General features: G+C 38.2%; 1 protein-coding gene across 1 annotated transcript in view; it reads right to left on the bottom strand.

Moving 5' to 3' along the window:
* LOC126336665 (kinetochore protein NDC80 homolog) overlaps nt 1–22,896 on the bottom strand; it is a 176,871-nt gene extending 153,975 nt beyond the window's left edge. Inside the window, exons 1-3 of the mRNA XM_050000612.1 lie at nt 22,572–22,896; nt 16,368–16,417; nt 12,165–12,311 (exon numbers count right to left, since the gene is read on the bottom strand). Of these exons, the coding sequence (XP_049856569.1) occupies nt 12,165–12,311; nt 16,368–16,399 (179 nt within the window). The 5' untranslated portion in view covers nt 16,400–16,417; nt 22,572–22,896. The remainder of the gene's footprint in view (nt 1–12,164; nt 12,312–16,367; nt 16,418–22,571) is intronic.
* Between the last annotated feature and the right edge of the window lie 1,198 nt (nt 22,897–24,094).

Below are 24,094 nucleotides of genomic sequence, written 5' to 3'. Positions count from 1 at the left end.
CTCTTGTCTGCGCAACCCCGGTACCAAATGTAGAGACTCTTCATGCTCGTATTGTCGACGGCTGTGATACAATACGCCATTCTCCAGGGCTGCATCAGCTAATCAGGGATTCCATGCGACGGAGGGTGGATGCATGTATCTTCGCTAACGGAGGACATTTTGAACATTTCCTGTAACAAAGTGTTTGAAGTCACGCTGTTGCTGTGTGTTTCCATTCCATGATTAATGTGATTTGAAGAGAAGTAATAAAATGAGCTCTAACATGGAAAGTAAGCGTTTCTGGACACATGTCCACATATTTTCTTTCTTTGTGTGTGAGGAATGTTTCCTGAAAGTTTGGCCAAACCTTTTTGTAACACCCTGTATGGTCACTCATTTATAGGTAACTGCACTCTTTGTTATCCTTTTGCTGGTTGTTGAAACATAACAGTCCAATCAAAACTAATAAAAACGAATAAATTTTAGCCATAAACAGTAGTTTCTCAGAGGCGTATGGAAATATATACTTGAGAAAAAGTTACGAAGAAAATAATTACGGAATCTTAATCACACTAATGTGTAGAAGTCAGTTAATTGGTAAGGAATATTTTATATGGTATGAATCTTCTGTAATTAGTAAATATAACAAGTGTATTGTTAACATTTGATACCTAACCGTTTATACACACTTCAACTTATACAGGGTGTTACAAAAAGGTACAGCCAACTTTCAGGAAATATTCCTCACACACAAATAAAGAAAAGATGTTCTGTGGACATGTGTCCGGAAACGCTTACTTTCCATGTTAGAGCTCATTTTATTACTTCTCTTCAAATCACATTAATCATGGAATGGAAACACACAGCAACAGAACATACCAGCGTGACTTAAAACAATTTGTTACAGGAAATGTTCAAAACGTCCTCCGTTAGCGAGGATACATGCATCCACCCTCCGTCGCATGGAATCCCTCATGTGCTGATGCAGCCCTGGAGAATGGCTTATTGTATCACAGCCGTCCACAATACGAGCACGAAGAGTCTGTACATTTGGTATCGGGGTTGCGCAGACAAGAGCTTTCAAATGCCCCCATAAATGAAAGTCAAGAGGGTTGAGGTCAGGAGAGCGTGGAGGCCATGGAATTGGTCCGCCTCTACCAATCCATTGGTCGCCGAATCTGTTGTTGAGAAGCGTACAAACAGTTGGACTGAAATTTGCAGGAGCTCCATTGTGCATGAACCACATGTTGTGTCGTACTGGTAAAGGCACATGTTTTAGAAGCACAGGTAGAGTATCCCGTATGAAATCATGATAACGTGCTCCATTGAGCATAGGTGGAAGAAACTAAAATGAGCTTTAACATGGAAATTAAGCGTTTCCGGACACATGTCCACTTAACATCTTTTCTTTATTTGTGTGTGAGGAATGTTTCCTGAAATTTTGGGAACACCCTGTATAGGTATTAGAATTCACTCGTGTTTTATATATAAGAATCTAGGTAATCACTAAAATATGTCATTTGTTTTAGGATGAGAGTTATTGTTGATTAATGAAATAATAATTTTAAACAATGCTGAGCATCGTTCGGGATTGTTGAGAAAGTATAAATACCTACAGCCATGTTGGCAAGGGAGTCAGTCTGGTTTTGATTTTTGAGCACTGAGCACGTAGATGCTCCTTTTGTATTTTAAGTATTGTTTGCCTTTGTAATAATACTTTATAATTTTGTTTTGAAAGTATAATAAAAAACTATGAAACTTAATGCAAGACTAAACTACATTAACTCTCCAGTAGTTAATTTACAGTGATCGTAAAAGTACTCAGGACCACAACTGCAGCAAATGATGAGTAACTATGAACAACCCACATTATTACGAGTAGCTAGAGAAACATTATATACTTCACCTAAACTTTCCTGTATAACTATCTAATGCTTGGATCTTGTAGCAAATGTATTCTTTTGACTTCTTCTTGTGTTTTTTTTTATTGGGCTTTTATTATTATACAGTGGGATTATTAGTTTTGATATGACCACAAAATGGTTAGGACCAACATCATATCCTCCGTAGACTCTGGTGTCTTCTATTAATGAGATGGCTTTCTCATTTGCAATAATATAGTCATTTATGGAACTAGTACACTTAGCACACCATGTAAATTTATGAATATTTTATCCGTTAATGCTTGAAGGCAGAAAAATCTCTGAACTGACTACTATAGTGTACAGTATCTTCTCCATGTGGCCCCACTGATCCTTACTTGCAGATTTAGCTATCCTTGCACTGAAATCTCCAGCAAATATTAATTATTCTGCTTTAGGTACTCCATTAAGTGTCTTCTGCATGCACTCATTGGTTGCATAAATTTCTTATCTTTTCCTGCTTTGACACACATACATCAATTATATTCAGCAGTTTCCTCAATATATTTACCCTTAAATGTATCAATTTTTCATTATGAATGTATATGATTGCAGCCATTTTCTATGGGTAGTTTTGATCACAGCTGCAGCTCCAACTCTTACCTGTGCAGTTCTACTTACTCAACAGTATACCGTAATATAGCTATTAATTTCTTCATAACCTTCTAGTTTTTTTCCCCCTCATACTACAGCTATAACAGTTTTTGCAGTCTTCATTTCCATTGTTAGTAGGTGTTCTTCAGTGCTCATTCCTCTAACAACCCATGCAGCTGTTTTAAACTTTTCCACTCCTTTTATTCTTAACCTTTCTCCCAACTTTGGTCATCTTCAAGAGATCAGTCCTTTTTTTTTTACACTTGATTTTTGTGAGTGATGTTCTAATTCCCCTGTTACAAGATAACAACCTATAGCCAGTGTAGGTAGATGATGGTGTTGCCATCTTTAGGTGTCCCAGCACGTGTGTTTTTCTGTAAGGGTTGTCTTCCCTTGGATGGTTGCTTTCACTACGACTACAGATACATCTCTCCAGGTTTTATAGGGGGTCCTCCCCTGTTTTTAATCAAGGTTACCACATCTAGGAGGGTCGGCACCCCTACACCTACAAGCTCCGCCCCCCCCCCCCCCCCCCCCCCATTTGACCCTTTATGTTGTGGACTGCTCTTCATCCGACTCCTGCCCACATAAGACCTGTCCCATTAGGGTGGCGGTGCCAAAAGCTTGTACACCCTCTAGCATGGTTCTACGGGTCACTTGTCATGGTAAGGGGGCAGTACTAGAGGAGGCATTCGCCCTTAATGTGTTCAATTAGATAGCAAGCTTTAGTGTGGATTAGCTTAGAAGTTAAGAAGGCGGTCTGAATGATGTCACTAGAGACTTTGCAGAGCCTTTCAACAATTTGTAATAGCTGTTGCCTTGTCTTTGGTACACTACGGTTCTGGTGGGCAGTGGACGGTGCCTGGAGAAAAGGGAATAGCAGTTCCAGTGGTGCAAAAATTTCAGCCTGAGGTGTCTACCACAACCCTGTCAAAACAATCAGACAGATGGAGGAAGAAGATGAAAGCAGAAGTATTGAACAGCCAGTTTAAGATTCAAAGAGCCCAAAATGCATACCTGCCAATTTTTGAAAAGGGCTATCAGTAAAACTTATGCGTAGCAAAAAAAACTAATGATTTTCCAACATACTCGGGCTTGACAAAAATAATAATACTTCTGGGCTACAAAATATAATAATTCATGCCTTAAACAGGACACTTAAATGAAATCACGTCTACTTGCATGATAGCCAATGATTTGTAGATGACCATAATAATTCAGAAGAAATCCATGTTAAACAGCAGCAGGCATGGTGAATATTGGTTTGGAGCATACGTAACAGGACTTCCTTGATAAATTAAGCAGATATGTAATAATTGAGAAAGGCTTTATACAATAACTCGTTTAACATAACACAGGCAAGAAATGATATAATACACACTGCGAATCACATGCCCATTCAACTTTAAAGTCATAGGTTGTGGCCTTTTAAGCTTCCTGAAAAACGTTCTGTCACAATAGGGACCAGAACGCCTGGTCTTCATAACAGAAACAGACTCCAGAGGTTCATTGGACATGGATGATCTATTCTCTGTTCTATTTTTCTTCACAAGGCTGAAAATGCGTTCACATTCTGTATTTCTATGGGATATGGTGAGAATAGACAGCATTACTCTAGAAATTTTGTTATAGTTAAGAAGTCCCACCAGCTCCACGAATTCTTGATATTTGTGCCAAAATGGAATCTTGTGGTATCTCAATTTGCATTTACCTGGAGAACTGTGAACTGCCTCTGAAGCTCACCTCATCTGTAGTTTCATTCTCTTCCTTGTATAACATGATGGAAACTTTTCCCAGAAAAAAATGAATGGTAGCAAACCGTGCATCTTCAATTTTGTCTAATCCAGCAATTTGAGCATGCTTTAACGCATCATCTTCAGTGGAAACTACTTGACGATGTAGTCACAAGCAGTACAAAAGTAGTTTCTCACTGATAAAAAGAAAAGCAATATTTCTGTGTCTTGGAGATCATTCACTATGTTTCAATCTGAATGCCAATAAATTACTCATCATCACCTGTTTGATTCCGAATCAAGTTGTTCTAAAGTTCATGCAATGAGGAGAATTTGAAAACATTGGACTCAACAAATTAACTGAAGAACTGCTTTAGCAAATCGATCAGAAGTTCTAATAAAAAGTGAACTTGTGGGGAAGACATCTGAAAGGCAACATTCAACTTGTCAAATAAAAGAACAGTCACATGAAGGAAAGTGCAAATGGTCTTGTTCAAGTTTGAGGACATGAACATATACCATTTTTCCTCATGTATTGCAGCAGAAGTCTTACTTTTTAGGATGGGTTTGTCACATTTGGAAGAATATGCTATTCTTTTATGGGCATGTGTAGCAGTGAAATAAAGAATTCTCTTCTTCTGATACTCCTTGTTCAACTCTAGGTACTCTGAAAGACATCAAGCTTACGGAAATGTTTTGGGTATGTAATATTGTTTCCTCCTTGAAAAATGAAAGAAAGAAGCACATCCCACTGGTCCAGTAGTCTATCCAAACACCTGCCTGAAGATAACCATCTAGTATACACATGCTTCAGAATTTTCTTTGCCTCTTTATTGTGCAAGTTCTGAAATTTCTGAAGGCATTCATTTCTTTTGATACTCTTCCCTAATAAATAAAATATATCAACAAGGATCTTGTCCACTTTGAGCAGTAATCTTACAGCACCTTTTTTAGTTGCTAGATTAATCAGGTGTCAAGTGCAACCTAACTGCAATACATGGTTGAACTTCCTTCAGAACTGCTGAAACCCCATTTTTGTGTCCCTTCATAACAGGACCTTATTTTATATGTGTCTGATAAAATGTATGCTTCACCATTCTAGAGTAGCCTGTAGCTCCTCGACTGTCTAGAGTGTAAGGTCTTTGTATGTAAGACAACTCCCTGTACCTTATTCAAAGTTTTGTGTGCAGCAATAGTCACTGGTATGTCACCCAGTCAGACATATGTCTGAAGAGCTTGAGATTGTGCAGCAGTACAGGCTTTAATCAATAGTGATCCATTGCACATTTTCTCGATGAGTCAACTTCTCCAAATTTATATTCTCAGTTTTCCACAAAAAGTAATTTTTCCATAGCTGTAAAAGTATCACCAGCTGTTATAGTACATCCAAGGTATTGAATAAATTGTTTTGCTCCCAGCTGTCCGATTTGTCCTTCTTCCAATGGGGTAGTCAGGGACTGCAGCAAGATTGTAACTGTCCACATTGAAATATACAGATCTAGCTGTTAAGAAAGCTGGATCATGACAGACATTTCTTGGTTTAATCTGATATGTTTTAAGCATTAAACATCCACACTGACATCACCCACTCTGATTAGGCACTCTGCAAAGATCACCTGGCACAATGGTCATTGCAGGTAATGCCAGTGCCCCAAGAAGAGAGGCAGCTACTTCTTGGCACGTGTGGGAAGCTAGCAGCTGAGGCATCAGAAGTGTGTTCTCTGTGATGTCAGGGCACTCAGCCAAGAGGGTATATTATTTAACCTACCCCATTGAATTGGCTACCACAATGTTTTTTAAGTGCATATTGCAGGCTACATAGTTATTGTTTGCAAACTATCAGTAAAACTGTAGGCAATTGGTGCTATTTAAGGTGTCCATTCCCCACTCTATCAACCCCACTAGAAAATTTAGAAGATGGAGGACAAACCCAAAAGAGGATCCAACACTACTTCCTCCAAAAAACTGATGTAAAGGAAATAGGTCCCAATCTAAATATAAGAAACTATAACCTAAAGAAATAGCTGGGTCTACAATAAAGACTGCCACCATGGGACACAGAGTATGAGAAGATGAGAAGTAAGGAAGTATCTTGACGAAACTTGACATTAGTAAATAAGGTTACAAGCAGAACAATAGTTGTGCACTGGGAAATATGCATAAATTATTGTAAAAAAAAAGTAAACCACTTTACAATTACTGCAGAATTAATCGACGCAGATTTCAACGCAGTATTTCAAAGACAACTGCAGAAAATTTTCTTTCTTAAATGTCAAAATAAAGTATGTGATGCACTTCATTTTTAAATTAATCTCAAACCAACAAATACGTTATTACACAACTTAGATGTGATGGAAGAAAAGAATTTAACAATAAGAAAGTCAATTAATTTATCTTTGCAAGGCAACAAAGTTACTGATCCCTCCACCCTTCAACAAAATTGTGTAGCAGGACACAATAATAGAACTGTAAAGTTGTACATTCAATGTTGAACTCAGTAAAACAACTAGATGGGTTGTAGACAAATGCTTGCTATACTGTATCCTGCATTTTATATTGTACTACGTATCCAGTTCCAAACAGAACACGTTATGAGTTACAGTATGATTGACCACTAGGAAAACTTGACCATATCAGAATTTTTGGCATATTTCTTGCGTTTATATAAGCAAACAATTCTGCTTTATGTCTGATGATAAGGCTTTTGGTTCAATCTGGAAGTCTGCTCAGCAGTTCGTATCTTCTTACTGAAGTCTATGTACGTAGAGATGCAAACTGGAACCTCACTTCCTGGACCTGGACTTTGATTTACAGCTATGTGTGTGTCCTTGTTTAAGGTGATTCTGCCTCTGTTCATTGGTCCTGATTTGACATGACATTACTTGCAATTATAATGTTCATCCTTTAATGAATTATCACTGGCTTCAGCAAACGCACACAAATTTCGTGGCTGTGACCTGGCTAGTTTGTGTAGGGCTGTGATAAAATATCAAAGCCAAGGATAAATTCAGGGTTTGTATTTCTTTTAAAAGGAAAGGTGTATGAGTGACAATATAAAATTTAAGCCACAAGTAATACATAATTTCCTTAGCAAGCATGTTGAACTTGAACTCTAGGGAACAATTCCCAGATCCAAAATTATCTGAAGTGAGAAGCAGAAGACAGCAAATTTCATAGGCTGTTTGCGTCCGCAGGAATTCAGACTCAAGGAAAAACTGGAACTTCATGAAAGCAGAAATTCTACATTTTTTGAAGACAATAAAAAGGAGAACAAAAAATTATGATGAAAACCAACCTGGATAGAAAGTGACGAATTCTTGACGTTAATAAAAGTTTGTGTTGACGAACTAAAATTAAAATTGTTTTGCAAAGAGAAGAAAATATGAATGCAAACTAGCAGTTTAGAAATTGAGTCTCTTGTAGAGAAAAATTTTCATTTAGATTAACACACTAAGAATGCCGAAGTATTGCAAAAACTATGGGTTCAAAGTCAAAAAGTTGAAACCAGTCGAAGTCCTCATTTAATTGTGATTGGTTGCAAAAAAGGTTATAGTCAGAAAGCAGAAACTGATGATGGTACATTTAGTCGTGTTTTACATCACATTGTTCAAACTTTGCACAAGCAATAGCTGCTTCACAGAAGATGCTCATCGAACACTTTTGATTGAAGATCACTTCTTTTTTTCTTTTCTTCTTTTTTTAATGTAAGGCCTGAAGATGAAGTATATACAGAACAATTCAGTTTGGAATATAATAGAATTTCACTTTAAAAAGACTGTTTATGGACTGAAAGCATCACATAGCTCGAGAATAGACTTTAAACCACGTATATATGCGAGAGTTTCTCACTCTTACAGAGCTTTTGCAAGTAATATATGTCATGTAAACAATTTTGAAAGTCAGCTCACCGAAGGTGTCCAAGTGTGGGGCTAGATTTCAAACAACTGCCCTCTGCGAGTTTAGACATCTGAAGTACACAGTAGCCTCCATCTCTTGAGGGCTTCACGCCGTAGCTCTCAGACAAGAAAAATTTCAACTGCATTAAATGAACACACGGCGTCTGTTCCTACGAAAGAATAGATACCTTGCAGATCCCACATCTGTGAAACACTATATGGAAATTGAAAGTGGGATCACTGCTGTCAATTGCAGCAGGACATTAAAGTGAACCAGTGGCGATGAGCAAAAATGTGTACCAGACCCTGATTTGAACCCAGGAACTCTTGCTTACTAAGCAAGTCGGTAACCACTGCACCATTCAGGACACAGCTTTATTGCAACTGCATGGACTATCTCAGTACGCCTCGTGGCTGATCCACATTCCCACCAAACACCACCTATCCACAGTCCCTGTCCCTGGACAGGGTCATTCCCAGGTTCGAATCCTGGTCCAGTACACATTTTTGCTCCTCACCACTGATTCTGCTTAATGTCCAGCTGCAGCTGACAGTAGTGATCCTCCTTCCATTTACATATACTGGCACTGTCGGGAGAGCTGAGAGTTCCTGGAGAATGCTGCGGAGCCACACTGTGCCCCAGATTTGTGCCATATTTCAGTTTGTACGTTGCACATCTTGGTAATATATTTTGCCATACTCCTTGCTGTTGAAAAAGGCTATCATCATTATCATCGATTTTGTTAATTGACTTTTTTTTGGGAGGTGGGGAAAGATGAACACCATGTCACTGACTGCCACTTGATCTCCGGATCATATTGGTATCACCAGACCTCATCTCTAATTACTGTTTCAAAAAACTGTGGATTCCAATTAGACATTCCAATGAATTTTTCCAAATGTTTCCATCCAAGTTTGCTTCTGCGCATCTGTCAGTGTGTGCACTACCAACTGGACACGAATCTTCCACTTTTTCAAATATTTGTGAGCAATAGTGCTTCATTGTCTTTGTTTATCTTCAAGTCTTTTGTTATCATTTTCAATGACAGCCTCATCACTTTGTTACCATCATTCGAAGTTGTCTAGGACTGTGCTTGTTGTCACTCGTCTAATGTGGCTCATCCTCGACACCATTCTTTCCATCTCTAAAGCATTTAACCCACTCAAACACACTTTTTACTCATTGCTTCAACACATACGCTGGCACAAACATTTCAAAGTCTGTTTTTTCTAATTTGAAGCAGAACTTCATGTTAACACATGGCTCGGTTTTTGTGCTACATTTTGTAGTGACAAAAGTTCTCACACTGACCCGTTAAATTGGTTGCACTTTTCGTAACTGCTTCACTTCAGTGATTTGCATTATAAGGGGCACTTATTGACATGCATTTCAATGGATGTGAGAAGGGACCTCATCCTAACCAGCGCAGTTTTTAAAGTATGGGACTATGCAACAAATTTTTCAGTTGCACTTTGTATACAAAAAATACTGAAAAGATTTTGACTGGCGGAGTTCAACACAATGCAAATTCTCACTGAACACAAGGAAATACTAAAAAATGAAGGAGATTCAAACTCTGTCTCTTATTATGAGACAACTGCAGTTCTTGTGTATCAGTAACAGCTCATCCAAACATCAATCTTGCCGTGAATGAAGCTGCTTGAGCAATGGGAAAACCAACAACTACAGACTGGAACGGAATGAAACATATTTCACTCTCTGAATGATAGCATTACTGATGACACAGAAGATGGCTTGAGTATCTAGAATGATGCTGATTTTGCTGGTGATATGTACATAGGGTGTGCAACAACTGCCATTCTGGCAAAGTACTGTGGTGTGGCAAATCACTGACACATTGTAGCATTTTTCACAACTGAAGCATGAATTACTTCAAAAGGCAGAAAGCCAAAGAATTAATCTAGTAAGACACTATCCGAATTACTTGAAATGCTAGAATAGGCTCCACATTAATAAAGCTAGGCTAGTGCCTTACAACTAGTAAAAAAAACCTGCATATCTCTGACAGTCAAAACATATACAGGTTCAACACTTCTTTGTTTATGAGATGTTAATTAATGGTGAAATTATTTTGATACACACTACTGGAAAGAATCAGTTGGCTATCTGCTGACACTTTACCGTGTTTCGTACAATTTGCAGAAATTGGCATGCAGGAAGTCATATGGTACTTCTTCATTTGTGTATTTTATCCTTTTCGGAGGATGTCTTATCATGAAATGCAAAAACTGTTGAAGATATGCTGTAATCCACATGCTATTCTCAAATTTCATTGACTTTATGAAAAATTTTGAAACTTTATTAGGTGTTTGAACCCTTAAGTTTATGTTGGTAACGCCTGCCGCCAGCAGTCATGGTAAGTTAAGATGGTGGAATAGCTGATTTCTGTAGCAAATGACTTGACAATGTTTTTGTTTTGATTGTAGGAGAACTATTGAGCATTTAAAGTAAAATTAACATCAGCAACACAAGCCAGAGCATGATCAAACTTAAGTTTTGAAGAAACTATGTTTGCACGAGTAAATATTCACAAAAAGAAAAATGAAGAAATGGACATTCACACAATGCAATTAATTTGTATAATTTTGTTACACGAGGGGAGACCCAAAAATAAACGAAATTTCTTTCTAGAAAGCATATACTTTATTGTTTTCAAATACAGCCTTAATCTCCTTTGAAGTACTCTCCATTAGTATTAATACACTTGTCCAAACGTTCATTCCAGTGTTCGAAGCACCATTTAAATTTGTCCTCTTTGATACCTGCTAGCAGTTTCATGACATTGCATTTTACGTCTTCCACATCCACAAAACGCTTCCTTCTCAAGCCTCTTTTCATCCTCGGGAATAGGAAGAAGCCCAAGGGTGCTAAATCTGGCGAATAGGGCGCGTGGGTCAAGGTAGTTGTCTTCGTTGAGACCAAAAACTGGTGAACGCTTAGAGCCGTGTGTGCGGGAGCATTGCCGTGATGCAGGAATCACACGCCAGAATCCAACAAAGGCGGACATTGTCGTGACAAACTTCTGCGAAGCTGTTTCACAACCTGCAAATAGAATTACTGTCTGGTTTTCAGGGACAAATTCAGAGTGTACGAACCCTTTGATGTCAAAAAAACAGATCAACATCGATTTCACATACGATTTCACTTGTTGAGCTTTTTTTGGTCGAGGTGAGTCAGGTGACTTCCATTGTGATGACTGTTGTTTACTTTCTGGATCATACCCATAGCACCATGACTCATCGCCTGTAATGATTTTGTTGAAAAAATGTGGATCATCTTTGAATGAGTCCTTCATTTCAAGGCAGGCTTGAACACGACGATCCCTTTGATCTCCGGTAAGAGGCTTCGGCACGAATTTTGCTGCCACTCTTCGCATCCCCAAATCGATGGTCAAGATGTGCTGAATTGAGCTCCAGGACAACCCGGACAAGTTATTGAGTTGGTCGATTGTACTGCGTCGATCTTCACTGATGAGATCACGGATTTGGTCGATGTCTTCTCTTCAAGCAGTTGAAGGTCGACCAGAACGAGGCTGATCTTCAACCACCATTTTTCCCTTTTTAAACTGAGAAAACCATTAGTACATTTGTCTTTTACTAAGAATATGGACTTTGTAGGCTGTCTGAATCATCGAAACAGTTTCTGCTGCTTTCTTGCCGATCAAGAAACAAAACTTCACTGCTGCACGTTGTGTCACGTCTGCACTGTACGCACACTCAAAAAACTGTCAAAGAAACCACACTTCTCACTGTTGGGTGACGCCGCATGGCAGAATGACTCAGCAGAGCTCCTACTACAACCCTCTAGTGGCGCAACCTGCTACTACACGTACATGATGTGCAGCATTACGATTCCGGTTACTTTTGGGTCCCCCTCGAGTATCAACAAATGTAGAACATTGACAGCCCTTTGGAACCAAATGGGTGTCCCATTAATAAATATTCTTATATGAGACTTAGTCAAATTTAATAATTTTAGTAACAAAATCTGTAATTTAGAAAGTCAGAGGATACAATACCTTGTTGAACTTCTGCTTATGGCACTGTTCTGTCTTACAAGTGGAGTGCTATACATACATTGAGTATTTGGACCTACAGAACTAGAGCGCTGATGCTTGGCTCCTAAGGGCACTGGGAGTGCTGATTTCCTGTCACAGCTTTGAGCCCTGTATAGCAGGAAGAACAAAATATGTATAAATGATGGATAACTAGTAGAAAAACTTACTGGCTGTATCACTTCCCAACATAAATAACTCTTTCATATCTGCAAAATTATGCAAAAATGGTTGTTTCATAATAAAAATCATGGCAACAAGCAATACTGACTCCAGCATCAAGGGGATTCCCATATTTTCTTCTTATAAATAAAAATACTACTTGAAACAATATTACGAGAAGGAAAGTAACTACTCACCATATAGTGGAGATACTGAGTCACAGGTAAACACAACAAAAAGACTCTCACAATTATAGTTTTCGGCCATTAAGGCCTTCATCATCATCATCATCATCAACAACAACAACAACACACACACACACACACACACACACACACACACACACACACACACACACACCTTACATACGACTGGAGTCTCGGGAAATTGGAACCACACTGCGAGCAGCAGCACCAGTGCATGAATGGGAGTGGTGACTGGCTGGGGGTAAGGAGGAGGGTGGGGCGGGGAGGGGGAGGGATAGTATGGTGGGGATGGTGGGCAATGAAGTGCTGCAAGTTAAGACAGAGGGCAGGGGAGAGGTAAAGAGGGGGAGGGGGGGGGGGAGTAGCGGAAAAGGAGAGAAATAAAAAGACTGTGTGTGGTGGTGAATGATGACAGTGTAGTGCTGGAATGGGAACAGGGAAGGGACTGGATGGGCGAGGGTGAGTAACGAAGGTTGAGGCCAGGAGGGTTTTGGGAACATAGGATGTTGGTGGGAAGGATGCATATGGCACAGGCTGTGAAGCAGTCATTGAAATGAAGGATATCATGTTTGGCAGCATTTTCAGTAACAGTGTGGCCCACTTTTTTCCTGAGCACAGTTTGTTGGTGACCATTCATGCGGACAGCCAACTTGTTGGTAGTTATGCCCACATAGAATGCAGCACAGTGGTTGCAGCTTAGCTTGTAGACCACATGAGTGGTTTCACAGGTCTAGAGAAAAAAGGGTTTATTCTTACAAAACAATACTTTTTCCTACTTTTCAACATAACCCACTTGAGCATTTATGCACTTGATCCAATGAGCCACAAGTGTTTTTTTTTTTTTTCCCACATGCAAAGAACTCTTTATCTTAATGTTTGAACCGATTTTCCACAAACTTTTTCATGTCCTTGTTGTCCTAGAACCTCTTCCCATGTGATGCCTCCTTCAGTGCACCAAACAAATGGAAATTACTGGGTGCTAAATCAGGACTGTAAGAGGGATGAGGCAATACTTTCCAGCCCATTTTTTCTGTGGTTTCACCGGTTAGTTGAGCAACACGAGGATGAGCATTGTCTTGCTGGAGAATCACACCTTCCCTCTGAGATCCATGACGTCTCTCTCTCATGGCTGGCTTCATCTTGTTTAAAAGCAAATATGAATAGTATTGGCTGTTCATTGTACGTTGCTCTTCGAAAATCACGGAAACCTGGGCATTCAGCATCCCAAAACACTGTCAACATGACTTTTCCTGCTGATGCTTGTGTTTTGAATTTTTTGTTGACTTGTGAGTTGGTGTGCTTCCACTCCATGCTTTGTCTTTTTAATCCTGGCTCATAATAGGGAACCCAAGTTTCATCACAAGTTAAAATTTTGTTGAGGAAGTGCTCACCTTCTCTTTCATAACGTTCCTTTAGTTCTGTGCACTCTCTCAAATTCTTTCCTTGTGTAGTAGTGCCAACTCTTTTAGCACCCATCCTGCATATGTTTTGCGGTACTTCAGCTTGTTACAGATGATTTTCTTAACTGTACCAATACTAACTTGAACCCTATCAACTATAATTTCCACAGTCACATAGAGGTCAACACAAACAATGTCGTCAATTCGACTTTCAAGTGAGGGAGTTGAACTCCAACTGGTCGGCTTGGATGATGTTCTTCAGTCACGGAGTCACGGTCATTTTTGAACTGCTCTACCCACTTGTAAAAATTTTCACGATTCATACGGCCTTCACCATAAACTTTAGACATTTTCCAGCATATATTCACTGGTTTCTCACCTTCAGCAAGTAAAAAACGAATAACAGAACGTTTTTCAGCTATTGTGGATGTTTCAAGTGGACTCACCATCTTGAAATGTATTTTTGAGATTAGAAACAAAACAACATTGATACATCAGCAAATGAGGGCTCATCCCACTGATGCCAAGTTAAAACCATAAAAGTACCCAACTTGCCCAAGTAACAGTTTTTTCCCCAGACCAATTTGTCTCTTTCATTATTGAATGACTCTCGTATATTGTATAGGTTGAGTGGATGGGGGAATACCATTGTGGAAGGGGTGGGAAGGATAGTGGGCATGATATTTCTCATTTCAGGAAACGATAAGAGGTAATCAATACCCTGTCAGAAGATGTAATTCAGTTGCTCCAGTCCTGTGCGGTACTGAGTTACGAGACAAATGCTCCGTGGCTGGACAATGGGACTTTGGGAGGAGGTGGGAGACTGGAAAGATAAGCACGGGAGATTTGTTTTTGAACAAGGCTGGGAGGATAATTAGTCAGTAAAGGTTTCACTGAGACCCTTGGTATATTTCGAGGGGAACTGCTCGTCACTGCAGATGTGACGACCACGGGTGGCTCAGCTGTATAGAAGGGACTTCTTGGTATGGAATGGGTGGCAGCTGTCGAAGTGGAGGTATTGCTGATGGTTAGTAGGTTTGATATAGACGGAGGTACTGATGTAGACATCTTTGTGGTGGAGGTCAACATCTAGGGAGATGGCTTGTTAGGTTATGTAGGACCAGGCGAAGCAAATGGGGGAAAAGTTGAGGTTCTGAAGGAATGTGGATAGGGTGTCCTCACCTTCGATCCAGATAGCAAAGGTGTCATCAATGAATATAAACCAGGTGAAGGGTTTAGGATTCTGGGTTTTTAGAAAGGATTCCCCTAGATGGCCCATGACTAGGTTGACGCAGGATGATGCTATGCAGGTGCCCATAGCCGTACCCTGGATTTGTTTGTAGGTAATACCTTCAAAGGAGAAGTAATTGTGGGTGAGGATATAGTTGGTCATGGTGACTAGGAAAGAGGTTGTTGGTTCGGAATCCATTGGGTGCTGGGAACATGGGAACAGTAGTGTTCAACAGCAGCAATAGGAATGTTAGTGTACAGGGGGGTGGCATCAACTGTGACGAACAAGGCACCATCTGGTAAAGGGTCAGGAACTAAGTAGAGTCTGTGGGGGAAATGGTTGGTATCTTTTATATAGGAGGGTAGGTTCTGGGTAGTAGACTGAAGGGTGTTGGTCTACGAGAGCAGAGATTCTCTCAGTGGGGGCACAGTAATCAGCCACAATGGGGTGCCCTTGGGGTTAAGTATATGGACTTTTGGAAAAGGTAGGAGTGCAGGGAGTCGTAGGGGTGAGTGGAGAGATGGACTCCAGGGAGAAGTTCTAGGTTGAGTCTAAGTATTTGAGTAGTGACTGGAGATCCTGCTGGATTACTGGAATGGGGTCACTGTGAGAAGGTTAGTAGGTGGAAGTATCTGACAGCTGGCGGAGTCCTTCCGCCAGATAATCCTTGCGCTTCAAAACAACAGTGCTGTACTACTTGAAAGATACTCATAAAAGTGATGATAAATCTTCCAAATTTGAAGCTGCAACTGTTGTATAGGGTACTGAATAAACAATATGGATGAATTGAAGCCTTCAGTATTACCCATTGACTTTAAGCAACACGTCAAACTTGTAGACATAAGCAACTCTTCAAATTTCAACTGTAGAAAATAGGTACGCTTCTGATTTCAGACTTGTTGGCTTTGACAATTCACAGTCCTCCCTCACCTTTCAACCTAAACTTGACTTCAAAATGTCTACCTACATTCCAAAAAATAACAATGACACAAAACAGTTATAGTCAGTGTCCTGTTCTCTCTCTGTTTTTACACATTTGATGTCACATGTCACATTGTTACCTCACTGGTCTATTATTGGTAGAATCAACTGACTGAATGAAATTGCACAAAAGTATATTGAACAATAAACATTTTGTTTATGAATGGTAACAATCTGAAACACTGACCTTCGTCCACTTCCTATTTCACGGAGTGCCATTTTACTCACTCTTCAAACCTGCAATGAGAGGAGACCATCAACTTTATGATATATGTACACATATCCTAGCAATAAATTAAGACATCCAATGCTAGAAGGAGCTTCTGAATAACAAACAATGAACATAAACATTGGTTTGTTGTTAAATGCAGACTTCAGACAATAGTCATAAGGATATGGCAATTAAAATGTATAACAAATTGTCTAAAAATGTGTCAATCAAGCCTGACAAATTATTAAAAGTAAATGCACATAACTTCTTGTTAACTAATCCATTCTATTCATTAGAAGAATTTTTAGAAATGCCCAATATCAACTTATATATGTAAAAATTTATTTTGTAAAATTAATAGGTTAAGTGAACTGACGAAGTCTATTGCATGCAATAATGCTGAATGACCAATAAAGAATCTGAATTCATAGTCAAGAAATAAATCTGCATACAAAATAAGGTTCTGGAAGACATTTATCATGCAGACTTTTTAAGAGCATTGTGTGTTTAATGTTCCATTCTGTACATTATATCTGTAAAGATACCAGCTTCCTTTCCAAGTTTATGGGTGCATCAATATTATAACATTTTGATTTTATAGACTAACATGCCATAACAAATGTATTATTGGTTTTGTCTCCAGAGCAAATACAGAAACTGTTTGCTATACACAGTTTGAGATTTTCTACTCTAATAATGATTTTAACTGAGATTTGTATTAAGATCAATGAATGGTTCAAATGGCTCTGAGCACAATGGGACTTAACATCTGAGGTCGTCAGTACCCTAGAACTTAGAACTACTTAAACCTAACTAACCTAAGGACATCACACACATCCATGCCCGAGGCAGGATTCGAACCTGCGACATTAGCGGTCGCGCGGTTCCAGACTGTAGCGCCTAGAACCGCTTGGCCACACTGACCGGCAAGATTAATAAATGCAATCAAACAATTTGCTTTCTAAGACTTATTTTTTGTAATGAAAATTAACATCAAACCAAAACTAAAGTAACATGTGTATGGAAAACTTTTTTATTTATCATCAGCATACATATGACAATGCTACTTTTTTGAACCAGATTTCCACATATGGTGAAAGATAATTTATATGTTTCCTTATGGTCCTGGATGACTTCCTACTTAGTCCTTTAATTACCTCCAAGAACAACCAGTATTTAGTGAAGCAGAGAAACCTTTATTACTGGAAGCTAATGAGTCTTGTTTGTGGTTGTTGTTTCTGCTGCCACATGGCATAGTTGATTCAAATATATACAATTGCACTGACTATTTTTGACAGCATCTTTCATATTAAAACAATAAAAAAGCATGCCAGGAAATTCAAGGGCTGGTCAAGATTGTATTGGAATCCACAGTATTAAAGGCCTAAAGTGAAGATGAAAGGATGAATATAATTTTCTTTATTTTACATCTTTTCTGATAAGTTAAAGCAAGAATTACACATTTATAAATATAATTAACTAGGTTTCACAAAAGCTGCACAAAATCATGCACCTCAAATAAAGAAAGACATTTATTCAGTTGAAGCAAACACAAAGGTTGTTGTGTAAGGCAGATACCAACGTATACCACAGACATATTTTTCAGAACCTTTGAATCCTTCCACTGAATTTCAAATAGTCACCCCTTTTGTTGAAGATCATAAAATTCAGTTTCATTTCAACTGTGTTTTAACACAATATAAGACACAAAAAATGATTTTTCTAATGACATTCATCCTTACCCCAGTGTGCAATGTTTCATGCCTCAAAGTGGTCTATTCTGCACATCTACCGGAAGTTTTCAACCATGGCATCATATTCTGAGGAACATGTGCTGGGAAAGTCTTGAATGTATAGAAAAGAGCTGAATGAATAATAAACAGCAGCAACAGTGCTCATTCCATTGAGTCATTTAAAATTAGAGAAAGTCTGACAGTCTCATGTGACTATTATTTATTTTTGAGTTCCACAGTTACTTGATGTGAGTATCAATAGGCTGTAGAATATGTCAGATTATTACAGTAACAGCCTTACGTAAATCGTCATGAGGCTTACAATCTAAATCATATGTAAACAGATAAATGAGGTTCAAGTTTTCAAATAACAATTCAAATCATGGTAGTAAAAATTGGTACATAACCAAACCATAAGGTTTATATTCTAATTCATATAAAAAGCATTCTGTCAACAATCAATAAACCTGTAATACATATTCTTTTTCATAGGAATGTTTAAAATTAAACATATTTCACTAACAATTACACATGGTCAGAAAATACAGAAATTCCAAAGACGAAGCTCTTGTTGATTTTTCAATTTAAGTCTTATCCTCTGTGATCGATTTAATACAAATTGAATGTTTATTGTATACTTTTATGCTTGAATAATGTACTGCTTTCTGTAACATGCCGAGAGTTTTTTTGTCTCTTTGTGAAGATCGTGTTTACTTCTTGTGTCATGATCATGATATTCACCGTTCCTCCTATACACTGTCTGATTATGTTCAAAAAGCACATAAGTGAAAGAATGTACTGGCATGGCAGTGAGAAGATCCTCAGCTGTTTGAATAAATTTCTGCAGGGGCATCTAGGGTGCACTCTATCCATAATTCTGATGACTCTTCTCTGCAATAAAGACTTTATATACTCGTAACTTGTTCCCCCAGAACATGATGCCAAATGTCACAAGCGAATGGAAATAGCCAAAGTATGCAGCTTTGATTGTATGTAAGTCACAAATACACAAAATTGAGTGAATGGCAAATGCTGCTGCATTCAGTCTTCTACATAGACCCACAATGCGAACTGACCAGTTTAGACTGTGGTTCATGTGTAATCCCACAAATTTGGACACTGAGAGACAGACCATTTGAAATGAACCAATCTAGAGCTTCTTTGAATACAGTGGACACAGAGTTCTGTAGATTGCAGTTTGGTACTTTTTATCACTGGTAATGATTGTATCATCCGCAAATGGGGTGAAGTGTGATTTTTATGTGTCATACACCACGGGATATCATTGAGAAGGATTAGGAAAAGTAAGAGACCAAGCACCGAGACATGTGGTACTCCACATTTCACTGTGCCCCAGTCAGAGTAGACAGATGCCATTGCAGAATTATTTAGTACTACCTTCTGTCATCTAGATATGATATGAGCCACATACCTACTTTACCAAATAAGCCACAGTGCTCAGCCATCATAACCGGAATTTCGTTATCTACAGAGTTGAATGCTTTATATATATCACAAAAATCCCGATTGATGACATTTTATCATTTACGGATTTTAGGAGTTGGTTGACAAATGTGAAAATGGTGTGTTTAGTTGAAATAGCCTTTTGGAATCCAAACTTCTGTTTATTAAGGGTGTTATGTTTGTTAAGATGATCCGTAATTCTCTATAATGTATTTATCTAGGATTTGAGAAAGCCTTGTTAGCAATGAAACTGACCAAGACTCGGAAACAGCTTTATCACCTTTTTTTTAGGAGTGGCTTAACAATTGTATTTTTTAGTTGTTGATTTATAGACTTATTACATTATGTGACAGAGAACTTTATTCTTAAAGTTGCAACGGTGCTCAAGTACTTTTATTTTTCCATTTGGCTTATTATTTTATCAATCTCATCAATTGTAATAAGGGGTATTTGCATCTGATTAATTTTGTTCTGCACTACTTTTTGAAGAAGGTTCATGGTTTCAAGCAATAGATCTTTTGACTCCAATTTGATTCACTTCTGTTAAAAAATGTTTGCTGAAGATATTGAGAACTATATCACCTTCATCAACCATGCTTCCATTACGACACAGCCTGATACTGTCTGTACTTTCTGAAATTTTTTTCCTGTCTCCATTTTGACCACCTACCAAATAGTTTTGATTTTACTATTTGATCTGTCAATTTCAGATTTAATAAACATGCTCTTCATTGTTTAATTACATTCTTTAGAATGCTACAGCATAATTTGCAGTGCTCCCTGTCCGGAGGTTTGTTAGAATTTCTGAGCAAAATAAAGCATTCTCTTTGTTTTGCAGGACGTTTTGATTTCCTTAGTGGGCCACTGTCTCCTGTAACCACTAAGTTTGGTACTTCTTAGAATTCCCTTATGAAATACAGCTTCAAAAATGGTTACAAATTCATTTATACTGTGTTCCATTCTAACCACTGCAAATGCCTGCTGAAGGCTTCCAGATTCTCACTGTCGAGTAGTCTACAATATCTACTGTTAAAACTATTCTTGCTAGTAGGGCTTACATCATGGATTTTTAACTGCAGCCTATCATGGTCAGAAAAGCCATTTAAGATTTGTGTTACGGGTATATTATCAATTCTGTTACTGTCTACATATATATTGTCAATCAGACTTGTGCAGTCCTTTGTCACTCTTGTGGGAAAGTCAACTCAGATTAACAGAGTGCATTAGATTCTCAAAATCTGTTCTACCACTATTACCAGTATGAAAATTTACATTAAAATCACCAAGGATGATTTAGAAATGAGAAAGTTAAAAGTGAGTCTACTTGCTTGTGAAATATACTAACTTTCCTGAGGGAGCTCTATAAACAGTAATCACATAAGCACGCAGAATATTAACAACGCAAAAAGATTCAAAATGTTGATACACACAATAATTTTTTATACCTACAGACTTGCACACTATACTATTTCTACCATACATTATTACTCCACATTTATTCATGAATAGGTCAATACCTTTCTGAATATAATGTACATAGGAAAAATATTTATATGCCATAAACAGCTTCATACTCAAGTAAGGAACGAGACTTAGTCGCGGTTTATATCTAAACAAGACGAGCAAGTGTAAAATACAAAATAGTGTGTTACACTGTGGACTAAAACTGTACAAGAGACTACCACAGTAAATTAGAGGTATAAACGACCCAGTAATTTAGCTATAAGCTTAATAAACATTAAATGAACTTTTAAAATAGCACAAAAAGTGGATTAATGGCCTTGAATGTGTAATGTTGAACTATATAACCTGGCTAGAAAGAAGTGTTATACAGGACTAATTACACAACCTATAAAAATCATAATAAATTATATCACTTTAGTAAGAATGATTGCATTAACCACTGATAACATCCATAATTTTGGTCCACGCTGTCGGAGTTAGCAATCATATGTGTGTGAGGTGTGCTTGCCTGTGTGTATTTCTCTTTTGCTGATGACGGCTGTGACTGAAAGCTTTCTGTGGGTGTTTTCAATTGTTCCTGTCTGCAACTTAACACGTCTTCTTTATGGTTAGTAGTAACCATAATACAATATACATTGTATCATTGATGAAGGAATAAACAAATCAATGAAGACTTTGCCTTCGATTCAAATACTCAGTGCGGAGTTTTGATCCAAATGCATTTTAAAAGCTCTTACCCAGCAAAGTTTATGTGGAGAAACCCGCCCCCAGACACGAAAATTAAAAATTAACCTATCAAGGACTCCAATAGGAATATCTGACGACCTAGATCCAAGGATTAAAAATTCCTGTTAGCTATGTGATTAGTACCAGTGATCACTGTAAAGTTACATAAGAAGTAGTGTTTTATAAACAAGTTCTTGTGAAGCCATCTGAGAGGGAAGGGTAGTTTGCTCAAAAGAAGAGAATCAGATAAAACTGACTGGAGGGGAACCGAGTTCAAACAATCAAGAGAAACGTACGTGGCTTCACATACTTTGAGCAGCACCAGGTCGGAGGTACATTTAATCACCGTATAGACAAACTGGGAATGTTTGTCAATAAAATTTACATCACAGTGAAAATATCTAAGGTGTTATGGAAGTTTATTACAAAGAACAGTAGTGACACGATGAAAGTTTCAAATGTGGAATGTATGTAGTACAGAATGTCATGTACACCCCACATATCCATTTGAAGAACGGTGAAAACGGACAGTAGATAACGTTTTATTTTTTGAATTAATACTGAAAATCTGCCATAAATTCACATTCAGTCATGGGTGCATCACACGTCCTGGCCTCTGTCAAAATCTATACGCCGTACCAAAAACCGAACATAACACAATTAAATAAAAGCATCCAAGATAAATTTGAAATTTTAGGGCCCCATACAAACAAAATGCTTTATTTGCCTCCTCCAATCTAGTTTCAATGGAGGAAAAACACCATTAGCTATCCTGAATCAAAAACTTTCTTACCCACAGCACAAAGAATGGACCAGATTTCCCAATCACGGCAGTAAAGAAACAAATACGAAACATCGAACCAGTCAACAATATTTCACAAATTCAATAACAGTACACAGTTAAAGTAACGAGTCGTCAAAATTCTTCTCTACGGTTGAAAATAAACAATATTCCACACTTCCCGGGCTTTTTCAATTGCGATGACAAATGAAAATACGAACCAAAGTTTATCTATTTCAAACAGTTTTTGCAGAAGTATCTCGACGTAGACTGGCTGTGCGTATTTGAAAAAAAAAAGCTCGTGATATTCAAGAATTCAATTTTAAGCAGGTCCAATTGATACAATTTGTTTTCCCATACATAGGTCTCCGAAAATTTCACGTTATCATCTGATTCAAGTGCTGTAGGTTTAACATCTATGGTTCTAAAGTAGAACAATCATATGAACGGCAAAAGAGATTAGCTTTAACGTTTTAAAATTTTATTTTCAATTTGAACAGAAGAATAACTTGATATTCTTTTGAGTGACAAAAGCAATTAATAACATATATATATATATATATATATTCATTCAGTTTTGTTAAAATTTGCAGAAAATATACAAAATACAATAAGTTACTTTGCGTACTTTTGTTCGTCACGTAAACAACACACGTTTGATCGTTTCTATTTATCCACAAGTTTTGAATTTTAATTGAGTAGTCTAGGAAATTATTCTTGCTTGATTTAGACTAAAGCTGAAATTTGTTTGCCATGAGTGAGAAGTGTATGACTTGCCGTTCTGATGTGAGGTGTGAGGGTTGTTGAGGTTTCTTTTACGTGGGTGACTGTAGCGGCGTGGCAATTGGGAAAAATAAACAAAGCTCATTGGTTGCGTAGGATCTGCTGTAGAGATAGGAAGTTAGTGGAACAGGAGGAGAAAATTGCTGCCAATTAGGCGGAACTAGATAAGGCAAAAAAAAATGGTTCAAATGGCTCTGAGCACTATGGGACCAAACAGCTGTGGTCATCAGTCCCCTAGAACTTAGAACTACTTAAACCTAACTACCCTAAGGACATTACACACATCCATGCCCGAGGCAGGATTCGAACCTGCGACCGTAGCAGTCACACGGTTCCGGACTGCGCGCCTAGAACCGCGAGACCACCGCGGCCGGCTAGATAAGGCAAAACAGGCTCTGGAAAAGAGAGGTGGGAAGTGACAGTAGGTTACAGAAGAAACAGGAGTAGGATCTTCACAGAAAGTGTTGCTGTCAATGTGGAAAACAGGTATCATATGTCGTCACAGTTGGAAATTGGTGACTCACAAGTAGAAACGACACAACCAACTTTCAAAAAGTGTTTGAGTAGTAAGAAGCCAGATAAACTTGTGAAGAAGAAGAAATTTTTATTGTTAGGTAGTTCACATGGTAGCTGTCGACCAACTGTTGCAGGATTAACTGGGATCAGGTTACCAGGCCACAAGTTTTTTTAACCCTAGTGCAAGTCTGGGTTAGGTGACAGAGGATGTAGGTTCACTTTTCAAAGACTTCATA

The sequence above is a fragment of the Schistocerca gregaria genome, chromosome 2 (genome assembly GCF_023897955.1).
Source record: "Schistocerca gregaria isolate iqSchGreg1 chromosome 2, iqSchGreg1.2, whole genome shotgun sequence".
Classification (NCBI taxonomy): domain Eukaryota; kingdom Metazoa; phylum Arthropoda; class Insecta; order Orthoptera; family Acrididae; genus Schistocerca; species Schistocerca gregaria.
Note: the sequence above shows the minus strand (reverse complement) of the source record. Positions and strands in the feature narration are given on the sequence as shown.